We start from the raw sequence: 15,000 nt of genomic DNA, 5'->3' as shown, positions 1-15,000 counted from the left end.
AATGTTGGTACATCTCGAACAGAGAATCAGAGAAAATCACTCAATCAAATGTTTTGCAACCATCGCGTTGGTAGCTACCTAGCAGCTAAGAAGGAACATCGCTATGAACATCTAACTGCATGTTTAGCACATCACAACATGCTGATAGAACATCAACATGTTAAAAACACATAATTAGATGATCACACAGTCCTTGCTTTTGAACACATACTAAAACGTAAGTTTGTTTACAAGCCATGCATCACTACCTCACCCAGTACGAAGCAGGACGGCAGAGACGATATAGTGAATCCAATTGACAAAGTATGAGTATTTAGTGATCCTAAAACTGTTGTTTGTTATATTGAGTAGGCTCAAATAATATAAGAATAAGAATAAGAATTTGGTCATTTTGCGTCACTTCAGAATTGCTGACATGCGAACCTTTTCACCAGACTGTGTCACACATACTATATACTGTATATACATACTGTGACGATCCACACTTGAACCTATAGTGGGCATTATTGCATCTGTTGTCCTGTCTACATTTACATTTACATATACATTTTTGGCATTTAGCAGACGCCTTATTCCAAAGCGACTTACAATCAATACATTTGAATACTAAGCATGTGAATCAGCAGTCCACCATTCGTTGCAGGAAGAGTACTCTAGCTCGGGCCCGGGGCCACTGATAGAAGGAAAAACCTTCTCCCTATTATCGCCTTCTACTAAAACGTTTTTTTTTTTTGGACCTTCTTTCTTTGTTCCAGATGGGCACAGGTGTGGGTGATTATGCTAATTGTCCCAGGAACCATAAGAGTGGGTTGTCGTTACCATTTTTTTTTGTCATCTTTAGTCATTATTTCAATTCAATATTATTTTCTACAATAAATCTCCTATTATTGTTAACCATGTGTGGTCTCCCTTTTTGTTACCTTGTCAAGAGCCAGGCAAGCGTAACAAATTGGGTGCTCGTCCGGGAGTGATTTTGGTGAGAGCGATATTCTCCCTTTTTCATAGTTGATATTCGGGATTGGATTATTGGATATGTCCAACTCTATATTGGGAGACTCGCATGGTTATTGTTTATAGTTATTGGGTTTTGGTTGGATTGGATTTAATGTATTGTTTAGTATATTTGGTATGTTGGTTTGGGTGCTGGTGACGAGGGGGAGCTGGCCGTCCGACTGTGCTGACAAGGACGTAAAACTTGGTATTGGCTGTGATCTTCAGCTGGAGTTTGGTGAGTGCTGTGTTCTATGCAAAGCAGAGAAGGATAGGTAGGGCGGGTGGTTTAGATACCATCAGAGCTATACGTCAGGGCCAGGGTTTCCGTTAACCGGTAATTACCGGTCTTTGTCCGGTAAAATTTGTTGAAGTCCGACAAATTTAAACCTCTTCGGTCATAATGTCCGGTGAAAATAATTCCCTCTTAATTAACCCTTCTGCGCCGAAATGGAGCTCCGCCGGCACAAATCCGCACCCAACATTGTAATTACCGTAATTTCTAAACGGTTTGTGCTATCGAAAAAATTCCAACTGTCCCTGAAAGCTGAGATGTTGCACTTCAACCAATCATGTGGCAGCAACTCAATGCATTTAGGCATGTAGACATGGTCAAGACGATCTGCTGAAGTTCAAACCAGCATCAGAATGGGAAATAAAGGTGATTTAAGTGACTTTGAACCTGGCATGGTTGTTGGTGCCAGACGGGCTGTTGCGTGATATTATAGTGTCAATATGGACCAAAATCTCTGAGGAATGTTTCCAGCACCTTGTTGAATCTATGCCATGAAGAATTAAGGCAGTTCTGAAGGCAAAAGAGGGGGTCCAACCTCAAGGTGTGCCTAATGAAGTGGCCAGTGAGTGTATGTGTATGCAAATAACACATTTGACTACTATTGATTTGATAATGATGTATCCTTAATTTTCAAATGTATTCATTAAACAATATTTTGTAATTATTTAAAAACGTAGGGGTAATCAGTGATTACCCTAACCCTAACCCTTTTAGATTAAGATTGGCCACAAAAGGGATGAATATCTAGGAATATTTACAAAAAATGTTTAACTACAGTCCCTCCCCAATGGAAGCAATCTTATTTGCTAGCCTTTGGATAGTATCCTATATTCAAATTGAGAAATCTATCATTAGTGTCATTCTGAAGTTCGTATTGCGATGTGCTGGTCTTAAAACTTCAAACCTAAAATATACGATCGCATCGAACTACATGAAAATAAGCGGCATTGAGAAGAAGCGAATATGCGCATGTTCACGTGAATGGCACTAGTGACAGGAGAAATGTACTACAACACTATGGCTGCGTTCGTAAACTCGCTCTGGAATATGATTAGCACTCATGGAATGCCTTTTGTCCAATCAAATTACTTGGTCTCTTTATGACGTTGAACGCAGTGTGCGCTCTGGCGCTCTGAGCGAATTTACGAACTATGACGATAACGAACTACGAGAGACTGAAGCAGCGAGAATGAGGCGCGGCATCGCTTTGCTTGCTATTTTTTTTTACTATTCAGATCGGAAGGAGGAATTCATGTTTGCAGATATTAATACATATTGATTTGTTTTTTTGTTTTGACTTGTCCATCGGACAACTGCAGGAGGAAGTCCACTTGTCCAAACATAAAATGTACTTGTCCCGGACAATTATTACAAGCGGACAAGCCTTAATGTCGAGCCCTGGCCTGTATACGTGAACCCCCGTGCTAGGAGTAGAAGCGCTTTATTGTTTTCGTTTGTTATTTTTGGTGTGTTGAACGCGGGGGCGCCACCAGGCATTTGCCGGGTGGAAGAGTTGCATGTGAACGCACTGAAGACTAGCTGAGTGGTTAGTCAGTCATTGCTGAGTTAGATGCGGGGCAGCTCTTACGAAGTATGTTAGTTACTTTTCTGTTTTGTATGTGTGCACAGTTACTCGCTTTAAATGGGCTGAAGATTATGGCTGATATGGGAGTAGTTTATAGGAGGAGTTTGTAATGGGAGAGGAGATTCCCGTTTGTTAGGGTTGGTTTATATTGGTTATTTGATTATATTGAGTTATCAATGTTTTTGAGGAGTTTGTGGCAGCTCCGTCGGTCGATGGGTTGTTACAGTTAACAAAGGAACAACTGTGGAAGGTTGTTGAACATTATGAGGTTAAGCTTGAGGTGGTGAAGGGCCGAGCAAAGAAACAGGACGTAGTAGAGGCTTTACAGAATACATTAATTAATAGGGGCATACTAAAGGGTAAATTGTCTGTCCCTAAAATATCCGTTGGGGTTGCATCTGGGTCCACTGAGTTAACATTTGATCAACAGAGAGAATTGTTAGCATTACAGATGGAATCTCTGAGGCAAGAGCGTGAATTTCAGACGCGAGAGCGTGAATTTCAGATGCGAGAGCGTGCGAGGGACAGGGAATTGGAGTTTGAAAAATTGGCTCATGAACGGGAGCACCTTAAGTTGATTGCTGAGGGAAAGTTATCTGACGTTGGAGGTGGCGATTGGAGTAATTCTAAGAGGGATAATTTGTCTGCCATGGTTAGACTGTTGCCAAAGTTTAATGAAAAAGATCCTGATATATTCTTTTCACTGTTTGAGTGTTGCCGACGATAGGGGCTGGTCTACTTCAGACCGCACCGCATTAATACGTATTAATACATACACATACATATACACATTAATATGTGCTTATTGGCCGAGCTCAGGAAGCTTATATTGCTCTTAATGGTGGAGAGAGGAAAGATTATGATACAGTTAAGGCCGCTATCCTTAAGGCATATGAACTTGTTCCTGAAGCTTACAGACAGCGGTTTAGACAATGGAAGAAACATGATAAACAAACTCATGTTGAGGTTGTAAGAGAACTAACCAGCCATTTCAATCGTTGGTGCGTGGCGGTAGAGGTGAATACTCTGGAGGATCTGTCAAATTTGATTTGGAACAGTTTAAAACCATTGTCCCTGATCGCATTGCCACTTACGTTAATGAACACAAGGTGAAAACAGCAGATCAAGCCGCGGTGTTGGCAGACGAATTTGTACTGACTCATAAGAGTCAGTTTGGTGACCATCGTTTTCGTAGCGATGGGAGCCATAGAAATAATCAGAACGTGACTGACCTATTGGTAAATCGTGCTAAATTCCCTAACGAAGGTCCTGGTTATTCTGTCCCCTTTTCAAGGTCGGAGCATGGCAGTCAGAGTAGAGTAGATCCTAACTCGACATGCAATGATTGCCTTGGGAAGGGTCACTGGAAACAGGAGTGTCCTGTCCTAAAAGGAAAGAAAACCTACAGTGGGAAGGGGGGCTCTGTTAGACCGTCGGTTCTTGCAGCGCATGCTGGTGGGGCAGGAGGAAGAGTGTCTGGGGTTGCCGAGGGGTCTCCCTTTAAACCAGGGGTGATGGCATCCTCAGTATCCAGCCCACCTGCGGCTACTGAGTTGGCGGGGGCACTACAGGGCTCTGCCTCCATACAGATTAGCGAGGAGGATCCTGATTTTAGCCCGTTTATTACTACAGGTTTCGTTTCTCTGGTGGGTAGCTCACAGAAAGTGCCTGTCCAGATACTTCGTGATACGGGGGCTTCAGAATCTTTTATATTGGAATCGGTTTTAACATTCTCTAAGGAGTCAAGTGTGGGGACCAGCGTTTTGATTAGAGGGATGGGGATGCAGACTTTGTCTGTCCCCTTGCATGAAATTGAGCTTTACTCTGATCTGGTCCAGGGGGTAGTAACCATTGGAGTTCGACCCTCTCTGCCTGTGGTGGGCGTGGCAGTCATCTTAGGAAATAACCTGGCTGGAGGAAGAGTGTGGAGTGATGTGCCCCCACCTCTGGTTGTTAGTTCTGGGTTTACACGGCCAACAGGACCCGACCTTAGTGTGAAGGAGTTTCCTGAGGTTTTTACTGCCTGCGCCATGACTCGTGCTATGAGTTGCATGGACCCTAAAATTGATGATGGTAAAGAGTCTGATAAGTTCACTCCTGACAATTCTGTTTTTCAGTTTCCTGATCTGCTGCCGCATTTGTCTCGGAGTGAGTTGATTTTAGCCCAACAGGAGGATCCTGAGCTGAAGCTGCTGCTCAGTGGGATTCAGCCTAAGGATGAGCTAGAGAGCTCTGCAAGTGGTTATTTTCTCTTGAAGGATGTGTTGGTTCGTAAATGGCTTCCTCATAATGATTGTTCTGTGAGTGACCCAGTTTTCCAGGCAAAATTTACTGGTCCCTACTCTGTTGTACGACAGGTGTCCGAACAGAATTATTTGATCGATACTCCTAACCGTAGAAAGTCTACACAACTTTGTCACCTGAACTTATCAAAATGTTATTATTCTCGTTCACCTAGGTCCGGAGTAGATACGGTCTTGGAGGTGAAGCCGGTTGTGTTGACCACAGTGAATGAGGGGTCCATCTCCATCCACTCCTGTGGTGGGAGCAGGGTGGGAGGAGGATGTGAGTGGGCCTGGAGACGGTGTTATGCGTTCTCGGCTCAAGAATTCTGAGACGTTGGCTGAGTTATCGGTACTGTTTGGGTTCTGTTTGGGTACTGTGAGTACTGTTTGAGTACTGTTTGGTTACTGTTTGGTTACTGTTTGGCACTGGTTTGGGCTCTGCAGTACTTTGATGTTTATGTGGGAGGGGGGTCCCATCCAGTAGTCGTTTATTCAGATCATAACCCCCTGACCTTTTTGCATTCTTTGCAGAGTCCGAGCCAGCGCTTTATGAGGTGGACGTTGTTTTTATAGCCATACAACGTCAGTCTGGGTGAATCAATGCTGCCGGTCTAAAAACTCTTGTCCTAAATCTCTCTTTCTCTTGCTCCTCCCTCCTTAAATAGAGCTTTTCCCGGTACCAGGAATTGCTGGAGGGTGGGCAGGTTGTAGGGGAGGTTGGGATTTGATGATTAGGCTGTGTGGCGGAGATTACCAGTGTTCTTTGTGCCGGTTGGTCATATTGGCATAAATTATTGTTATAATTTGTATTTTTGATTAATCTAGTTTATAAAGTATGCTGTAATCTGGGAACAGAATTTGCAGAGACCTTTTTAGTAGGCCTCTGTTTTAAGGGGGGGGATGTGACGATCCACACTTGAACCTATAGTGGGCGCTATTGCATCTGTTGTCCTGTCTACCTTCTTTCTTTGTTCCAGATGGGCACAGGTGTGGGTGATTATGCTAATTGTCCCAGGAACCTTAAGAGTGGGTTGTCGTTACCATTTTCTTTAGTCATCTTTAGTCATTATTTCAATTCAATATTATTTTCTACAATAAATCTCCTATTATTGTTAACCATGTGTGGTCTCCCTTTTTGTTACCTTGTCAAGAGCCAGGCAAGTGTAACAATACACACACACACACACACACACACACACACACAGACACAGACACGCACACACACACACACACACACACACACACTCACTGAGGCTGCCGAGCTGGCGTATGATGTTAGCCAGGCTGATGTTGGTGACACACTCCAGCTCACTGCGGATGGTGTTGGGGAGGGTCTGACGACACACATAGCGAGGCTCGATGTTCCTCGTCACCAGGGGCATGATGGGACAGGAGTGGGGGACACAACCGTCCCTGTAGGGTGGGGAGAGAGGGGAGAGAGGTGAGTGAGAGACACACACACACACACACACACACACACACACACACCAGGGGAGGCTGGCGGAGGTAGAGATGGGTAGACAGGCTCATCATTGATGCATGGAACAGAATGATAAATGGACAGACAAACAGCCACCCATCCACCCGCACGCATGCACGTGCCAGGAACAGTCAATTCATGGACCGCTGTTGTACACTACAGAACAGACATTCTTTGTCTGTAGTGTACCATTGGGGTTGGTGTCAGCTCTCTATTGGTGCTTTTCCACTACGTTGCAGACCTGGTGCTGACCTGGTGCTGACCTAGGTCAGCCCGCTTCGGTCCCCTTTTCCATTCGTCGGTCCGGGTCGCTTCAGTCCTAGGTCCCAGGTACCACATCCGAGCAGGGACCTGGGACCTGGGACCTGGGACGCACGCAGTGACGTGTGACGCTGCACACCGTTGATTGGTCAATGGACAATCGTCATCCCATGTCCCATCCCATATTATTTCTTCACAACCGCCATCTTGAAAATACCACATTCACTAGGAAAATGTCACTACATTTTCTGTAATAGCTTATTAATAAAGATTCGGAAAATTATTCTGACCATCGTATTATCTTAGTTTAATGTCATTTCAATGAATCATATAACTTTTATTTACAACAAGCACAACACAAAAATTGCTATTATGCACCGTGTTTGTCCGTGAATAACACCGGCTGTGGAGGTGGTAAAAAAACACAATACTCCTTTGCTAACTTCACCATCTGTCTACGGTCATTTTGAGCCCTTAACCACCGCGCTGACACCCCGAGAAGTTATGCCTTTAACCGTAAACTCGATGAACCGGGAGTTCGCCCGCAGCCGTCCAGCCATTTTCACCATTCACTCATGAGTCAAATGCCGGTTTTAACAGGGAATTCGCTCCGCGCTGTGTCCACGGTGATAGGAGTGGAGGATCGACTCCATTCAAAAACTTTTGAATTCCCTGGCTTCTCCTCTTTCCGGACACGTTTGAATTGTTATCCTAACCCCCGGTAAACCGAAGTTATTAACCCGCAAACGGCACCGTGTTTGTCTGTGAATAACACCGGCTGTGTCAAATTCCGGTAGATTCGCGTCTTGTCGCTGTTTCCCGATGATGATACTACAGTTCATAAAGCAGACAAGTGAAGGCAGTGGTTTTAAGGGTTCAAAAAACATGACTTTATTATGTGTACATAGCTTCCTCTCTCTCTTTCTCTTTCTCTCCCAAAAAATCACTGCTGTTGCTGTGTACACCCGGAAGCTTTTTGCCAGGCTGCGTGTGACGCGTAACTCCGCCTACTATCCTCTACTCCTCCTACTAGTCCGGGTCGGTTTGTGTATAATGGAAACCAGAACAGATCAAAAGTGACCCGACCTGACCCGACCCGACCCGGGCCGACATATGGAAAAGCGGCTTAAATATACTATCTCTGCTGCTCTCTAAGTGAAACATTCAGCTGAAGAACCCTCATGTGACACAGACAGACTGCTACCACATGCCCGACTAAAGCAGAACTGAAAACCACAGCTCGCCTCAATACCATCTTCTTTTTATAACTCCTAACCGAATTTCCTCCACACCACTTTGGCAAAGGCACAAAAAGGCACCCCTGTCCTAATGACAGGCTTCATAAACGTACTACTAACACCTGTCCGCCGGTCTTAGAAGAGTAGTGAACACCGAGGGGGGGGAGATTAGAGGAAGTGGATAGGAAGCGAAATGGAACTGGGCCAACTAATAGCTAAGTACAGACCCAACAGAAGCGGGACGTGACATGGCGCCCCGCCGCCAGAGGAGGGCGCAGTGATGAATGACAACTCCCCTTTGATATATCGACAGAGCTCAGCAAGCGTTGCACAATTGACATGATACCCTATTCCACTCAAATGTCTACAGTTTCCCCACTGCAGTGAAACTTTCGTTCAGTTATATTAACTACCTGACAAATTACGAGTATGTAATAAAGTATGTCCGTCCTGCACTGTGCATTTAGGTCTCTCTCTCTCTCCTTTGAGTCGGCTGTGATGTAAACAATACAATGCATTACTGACACTGGTACCAATTAGCTAAATAATCTGTCAAGTTACTCTAAGTTATTTTTACCGTTATTCTTACCGGTTTAACTGTAAGAATGAAGCTTTAGGCGGTTACACTGTAGCCACCCTGCCTCTCCAGCACTGGGTGGGTGAGTCACAACTTCTACACCCTGACTGACTAGCTCGTTACTACTGTAAACTGTGCTATTTGACACATCATATAGGCCTATTTCTCACGGTAAGCGCTCGTATAAGAAACTGTTTAGTAGACAACATTTCACACCCTCGGACTTGACAGAAACAGGGCGTAAATAGCCAACATGAACCTTGGGCTCTCGGCCTTGTCTTGTCGGTACACCGAACAGGAAGTGGGTTGAAACACCCCTCATTATGTCCGAAACATCGGCGGATAAACAGATACGTCTTTCACTTCGCGAAAGCACGCAGACTGAATATAAATCGGCTTACCGTCAAACCTGTCAATTGTCGGATATGTCAAACCAGTCCAATTGTTGTCTTGTTTTTACACTTCGGAGACTTAAGTTCAGCAACACATATGAACGTTTAGTGTGAGCGAAAGGGGGCGACACCGAAGACAAAAGAAGTCCCAGATTTGTGAACTTCTGATTGGGTGAAGCTTCTGAATTCCACCAGCCTACTGGCTCGCCTGCCTGTCTGTCTCGCTCAGAGGCGACGATGTGGAAACGTGGACGTAAAATGCGTAACTCCACCCAGTCTAGTCGTAAACATCTGTACGTAGTTTGCGTAGTTGAGGGTGGGGGTTCTAGAAGCGCACATTCCAGGCTGCGCTCGAGCGGGTTGGAACGAGTCCCAGGAATGACTGGCATTATGTGTGTGTGAATACGCGCTTATTAAGCCGAATAAGCAGTCACAGGGTTGATTAACTTTATAAAGCACATTGACTGTATTCTCTTATTTGAAATGTAATTACCATCATAACCACATCGAGTGTCGTTCAATTTGACAGCAGAGCAAACCCATTCACCGCTTCAAAAAACATGTAGCTACAACTCGGTGGTCAAAACAGTTTTTATTGCACAAACACATTTTTTCTTGATATCAAAAAATGTCATTATATTCAAATCAACTGTGTCAAAACAACTGTGCCACATTCAGGAGGAATCCACCACAGAGATGGACGACTAGACTTAAAATGCACAACTCAGATACAATCTTACAGTTTATGAGGCCCAACTTCAACACACACAAATACACAGTGAAATACACGACATAAGTAGCCCTTCAATACAGGAGGATCACCTTTATAATGTTGGTGGATGAGGAAAAGCAAAAAGAGTAGGTGATACATTAATGTCAGTTTTCAATAAAAGTGTCAGGCAGGTTTGACACCTGGATCTCTGCAGTTTGCTGTATCGTGAATACAACAGAAAACAATATAAAAAATGTGAATTAGGCTATGATAAAAATAGAATAGAATTAATTTCCAATGAACAGTAGTTGATAGGAATGTGTGTATGTGTGCCAACATGTGCCAGCCAGCCAGCCAGAATGGTACCACAGTGTCGGGTTGAGAGATTGGGATTAGATTGACAAGAACAGTGGTTGGTTCCCAAACCTCTCTGTAACTGGTCTAAACGCAGACTGGCTTTTCCTGTTACCCTCCAGATCAGGGGTGCTCATTACGTCGATCGCGATCGACCGGTCGATCGCGAAGGTAGTGTGTTTTTTTTTTTTTTTTTCCTGTGTGGTCCAGACGGGACGCCTCCCGTCTGGACCACACAGGAGAGGGCATCACTCAGCCCCGCGCCGCCTCACAACACACACACACACACACACACACACACACACACACACACACACACACACAGACAAGCACACACACACACACACAGACAGACACAAGCACACACACAAGCACACACACATGCACACACAGACAGACAGACACACACACACACACACACACACAGACAGACAGACAGACACACACACACACAGACAGACAGACACACACACACACTCCGCCGCCCGGAGACGTCGATGGCACCTGGCTTGGCACTGGCCAGTCTGGTGTAAACCACTCAGAGCTCCTGAGTTAATGTTAATGTTAATGGACTACCAGTGTGAATATTTGTTATATAGTTTAATAAATCTCTTCTTTGATTTTGAAACAGTGTAGCGTGGCCTTAATTTGTTATTATTACAGTACATTTTTGTGTTCGCAGCAATGGCAATATGTTTTATTTGGTTGGTAGATCTTGTTGAGCTGGTAATTTGAAAAGTAGCTCACAAGCCTAAAAAGTGTGAGCACCCCTGCTCCAGATGAACAAACACAATCAGCTTAACCTTTACTCCCCAAGGAGGAGCCCGCCGGTCACAATGGGCTGCAGACAGTTTACCAGGGTGTCGTGCTAACTGCTAACTGCTAACCCCTTATTTGGGAAACGGGGAAACAGATTAGAGTTCCTTCTTTACATGAGGGTGGGGTCAAGGGGAGACTGCAGTTCCTATTTTCTCCACCAGATGGAGATACACTGAAGAGGAACTGAATCGACTGTGAAGACAAGAAGTTTCCCCCCCTACCGCTGATAAAGGGTCAGATACTTTTTTATCATCCTCAATTTGCTGGGTTTGATGTGTGTATCTGTGTGTGTGTGTGTGTGTGTGTGTGGGTACGCGTGCATCAGTGCGTGATAGAGCTCTGTGTGTGCGTGTACGCGGTGCATGTGCGTCTGTGCATAATAGCGCTGTGTGTGTGTGTGTGTGTGTGTGCGTGTGTGTGTGTGTGTGTACGCGTGCACGTGAGTCTGTGCATGATAGAGCTCTGTATGTACGTGTGTGTGTGTGTGTGTACACATGGACATGCGTCTGTGCATGATAGAGCTGTGTGTGTGCGTGCGTGTGTGTGTGTGTGTACAGTACGTGTGTGTTTCAGTGTGCGGGCCTCACGTTGACCCAGCTGAGTGTGTAGGAGCTGTGTGCGTGTGCCACATGGTGTCTCAGGACACTCTGCCCCTCCTCTGGCGAGCTACGGACCAATCGGAAGCCAGCGGTGTGGAGTCCCCGTAGAACACTGAACCAATAGCGGACCACTTCCGCGTCTGTCCCACCCACCTCGAACCCCGCCCACTGCAGGTGCACCGTGGCAACCAGATGATGGACGCGGCCCAGGGTTCCAAGCTCCGCCCAGTTCTGCAGAACCCTCCACTCAGCACTGAGCAGGTCCGCGTACAGGAAGTGCACCTAAACACACGAAAAACATAGAAGAAGAAGAAGAAGAAAAGAGGAAAAAAAAAAGAAAGAGAGAAAGGTGAAATTGTCTTTTAGATGAGTCTGTCTTGCGTGAATGAGAACAGCGGCCAACAAACAAAGGCTCACAGACACACAGACGTGCCGCTGGCTCCCTCTGGTGGTCACAGCAGGAAGCTGCAGGAGCGTGTATGTAACTCACTGACTTACACTGTTGCCATGGCAGCCAAGGACGGCTCTGGAGCCCTGTTGTCATGGGAACAGAAGCGTGCATTGTCTGCGTGTGTCTGTGTGTGTGCGTGTCTGTCTGTGTGTGTGCGTGTGTGTGTGTGTGCGTGTGTGTATGTGTGTGTGTGTGTGTGTATGTGTGTGTGTGTGTGTGTGTGTGTGTGTGTATGTGTGTGTGTGCGTGCGTGTGTATGTGTGTGTGTGTTACCGCGTGATGTCCCAGGGCCGCCATGATGTCCTCCAGTGTCCGGGACCTGCTACCCAGAATGCCTCTCTTCTGCTGCCTGCGTCCCTTAGTAGCTCGCCAGTCTAGCCACACTCGGTGCTGCTGGAACACTCTGGAACCCCCCTCGCTATGGTTACCACCTGACCTGTCGCCATGGGAACCAGCTAAGCCGGATGAGCCGGGGTCGAACCTGTGCACCTCGCAACCAGCCCCGGAGACGACCCTGAGGAACCCTGCGTCACTCACATCCATACTAAAGAGAGACAGAGGGGGGGAGGGAGAGAGAGATAGAGGGGGGGAGGGAGAGAGTGATGGGGGGAGGGAGAGATAGAGGGTCGGGGGAGGGAGAGATGGGAAGGGAGAGGGAGAAGGAGAGAGTGAGAGAGATAGATGGGGGGAGGGAGAGAGGGGGGGAGGGAGGGAGAGATGGGAGGGGAGAGGGAGAGGGAGAGGGAAAGATGGGAGGAATAGTTTATGCATGATTAAATATGCATTACATTATTAGCTAGTTTTCTAGCCCTGCCAATGAATAAACACACACACACACGCACACGCGCACACACGCACGCACTCACGCACGCACACACACACACACACACACACAGACAGTACCATCACATGCATGCACGCACACAGACAGACAGACAGACAGACAAACACACACACACATACACACACACCTGAAGGAGTATGCCACACATGCAGGGTCCTGGGGCGGCAGGCTCCAGCCGTCCACACACAGCAGCCAGGGGCCTCCAGGGCCCTGTGAAGCCTGGGGCTCGCCTGGGAACAGACCCCTGGAACAGTTCACCTGTGTGGGGGAAAGGACAGGGGGATGAGGGGCCTGGCTGGAGGGGGGGGGGGGGGGGGGGGTGTGTGCTGAGTGACTCATCAGGCCTCAGGAAGTCACATCACACAGACCAGCTGTCTGAATGAGAGAGACCATGTTGTGAAATGTTTGTGTCAAAAATACATATAAAAAACGAATTTACGTAACCAACCACGGTGTCATGGCAAATGTGTTTTAAGTGTTTATTGTTGCCTCTTGTTCCCTTGAACTAGCCCACCTGCGATTAATAAAGTTGTATTGAATTGAATTGTGAAATCATGCATCATCATCATTGTAGGGCAGGCCAGGTGATGTTTAGTGATAATAGAACTGCAGCTGTAAGTGTTTGCAAAACAACCTGTGACACACACACACACACACACACACACACACACACTGTGTGAGACAGTACCTGAGGCGTGGTGATGTAAGTGATGATGCGCTCCACCTCTGCAGTGAAGGACGGCTCTCTGGCTGCCCACGTCTGCAGCTCCAGACCCCAACCTCCCCCCTGAGGACACACACACACACAGAGAGAGAGAGAGAGAGAGAGAGAGAGAGAGAGAGAGAGAGAGAAAGAGAGAGACAGAGACAGAGACAGAGACAGAGACAGACAGGCAGACACACACACACACACACATACACACACAGGCATACACACACACACACACACACACACACACACACACAGACAACACACATGTCATTGCTGTAACACACTCAAACACTGTAGTACTGTAACACACACACACACACACAGGCAGACACACACACACACACACACACAGGGTGGGCTACTGGGATCCAGCGGTGTCAGATCAAAGAGCAGTAGAATAAATTATACAGAGGAATGACAAGAATGTGTGTGTGTGTGTGTGTGTGTGTGTGTGTGTTGGCCCCCAAGGTAGGAGAGATGTACAGACAGGTCAGTGGTCAGGGTGACCCAATCCCTGCTGGTGACATGGCCTTTTAACCCCCCCCCCCCCACACACACACACACACGCACACTCACACACTCACACACTCACACACTCACACACTCACACTCACTCACTCACACACTCACACACACACACACGCACCCAATCAAAGCCACCCCACCCCACCAACCCCCCTTTGGTCACTATGGCAACCCTGGGAGATGGGGATGATGAATGACTCATAGGAGCCTGGGGGGAGAGAGAGAAGGGGGGGGAGAGAAGGGGGGGGGGGGCTAGAGAGAGAGACAGAGATAAAGAAAGGGAGGGGGCACGGCAGATGGGGGAGGGGGGGTAAAGACATTGAGGGGGGAGGGAGAAAGATGAGGGGGAGGGGGAGGGGTATCCAAACATAAATACAGACTGGCCAGCTGGTCAGTGGCTGGGGGCTACTGACTAATTACTGACTGAACACTGGAGAGAGACACAGAGAGCGAGAGAGAGAGAGAGAGAGAGAGAGAGAGAGAGAGAGAGAGAGAGAGAGAGAGAGGAGAGGGAGGGAGAGAGAGAGGGAAGGAGAGAGAGTGAGAGAGAGAGAGGGGGAGAGAGAGAGAGAGAAAGAGATTGAGAGAGAGTGAGGGAGAGAGAGAGTGAGTGAGTGAGAGAGTGAGAGGGAGGGAGTGAGAGAGAGAGGGAGAGTGAGAGAGAGGGAGGGAGTGAGAGAGAGAGGGAGAGGGAGAGAGAGGGAGGGAGAGAGAGAGGGAGAGTGAGAGGGAGGGAGTGAGAGAGAGTGAGTGAGAGAGTGAGAGAGAGGGAGGGAGTGAGAGAGAGAGGGAGAGAGAGGGAGGGAGAGAGAGAGGGAGAGAGAGAGGGAGGGAGAGAGAGTGAGACAGAAAGTGAGAGAGAGAGAGAGAGTGAGAGGGGG

The 15,000-nt window shown here is 47.0% G+C and overlaps 2 protein-coding genes across 2 annotated transcripts in view; both read right to left on the bottom strand.

Moving 5' to 3' along the window:
• The window catches only part of wasf2 (WASP family member 2), a 15,046-nt gene extending 5,801 nt beyond the window's left edge, over positions 1–9,245 (bottom strand). The window contains exons 1-2 of the mRNA XM_080526152.1: positions 9,113–9,245; positions 6,405–6,568 (exon numbers count right to left, since the gene is read on the bottom strand). Of these exons, the coding sequence (XP_080382278.1) occupies positions 6,405–6,537 (133 nt within the window). The 5' untranslated portion in view covers positions 6,538–6,568; positions 9,113–9,245. The remainder of the gene's footprint in view (positions 1–6,404; positions 6,569–9,112) is intronic.
• A 2,312-nt stretch (positions 9,246–11,557) lies between these two features.
• Positions 11,558–15,000, bottom strand: part of LOC308154192 (putative methyltransferase-like protein 24) — a gene marked incomplete at both ends in the record, with an annotated part of 4,096 nt that continues 653 nt past the window's right edge. The window contains 4 exons of the mRNA XM_080527365.1: positions 11,558–11,869; positions 12,312–12,582; positions 13,010–13,140; positions 13,571–13,669. Of these exons, the coding sequence (XP_080383491.1) occupies positions 11,558–11,869; positions 12,312–12,582; positions 13,010–13,140; positions 13,571–13,669 (813 nt within the window). The remainder of the gene's footprint in view (positions 11,870–12,311; positions 12,583–13,009; positions 13,141–13,570; positions 13,670–15,000) is intronic.

Source organism: Nansenia antarctica, assembly GCF_963989245.1.
Source record: "Nansenia antarctica genome assembly, chromosome: 3".
Taxonomy (NCBI): Eukaryota; Metazoa; Chordata; class Actinopteri; order Argentiniformes; family Microstomatidae; genus Nansenia; species Nansenia antarctica.
Note: the sequence above shows the minus strand (reverse complement) of the source record. Positions and strands in the feature narration are given on the sequence as shown.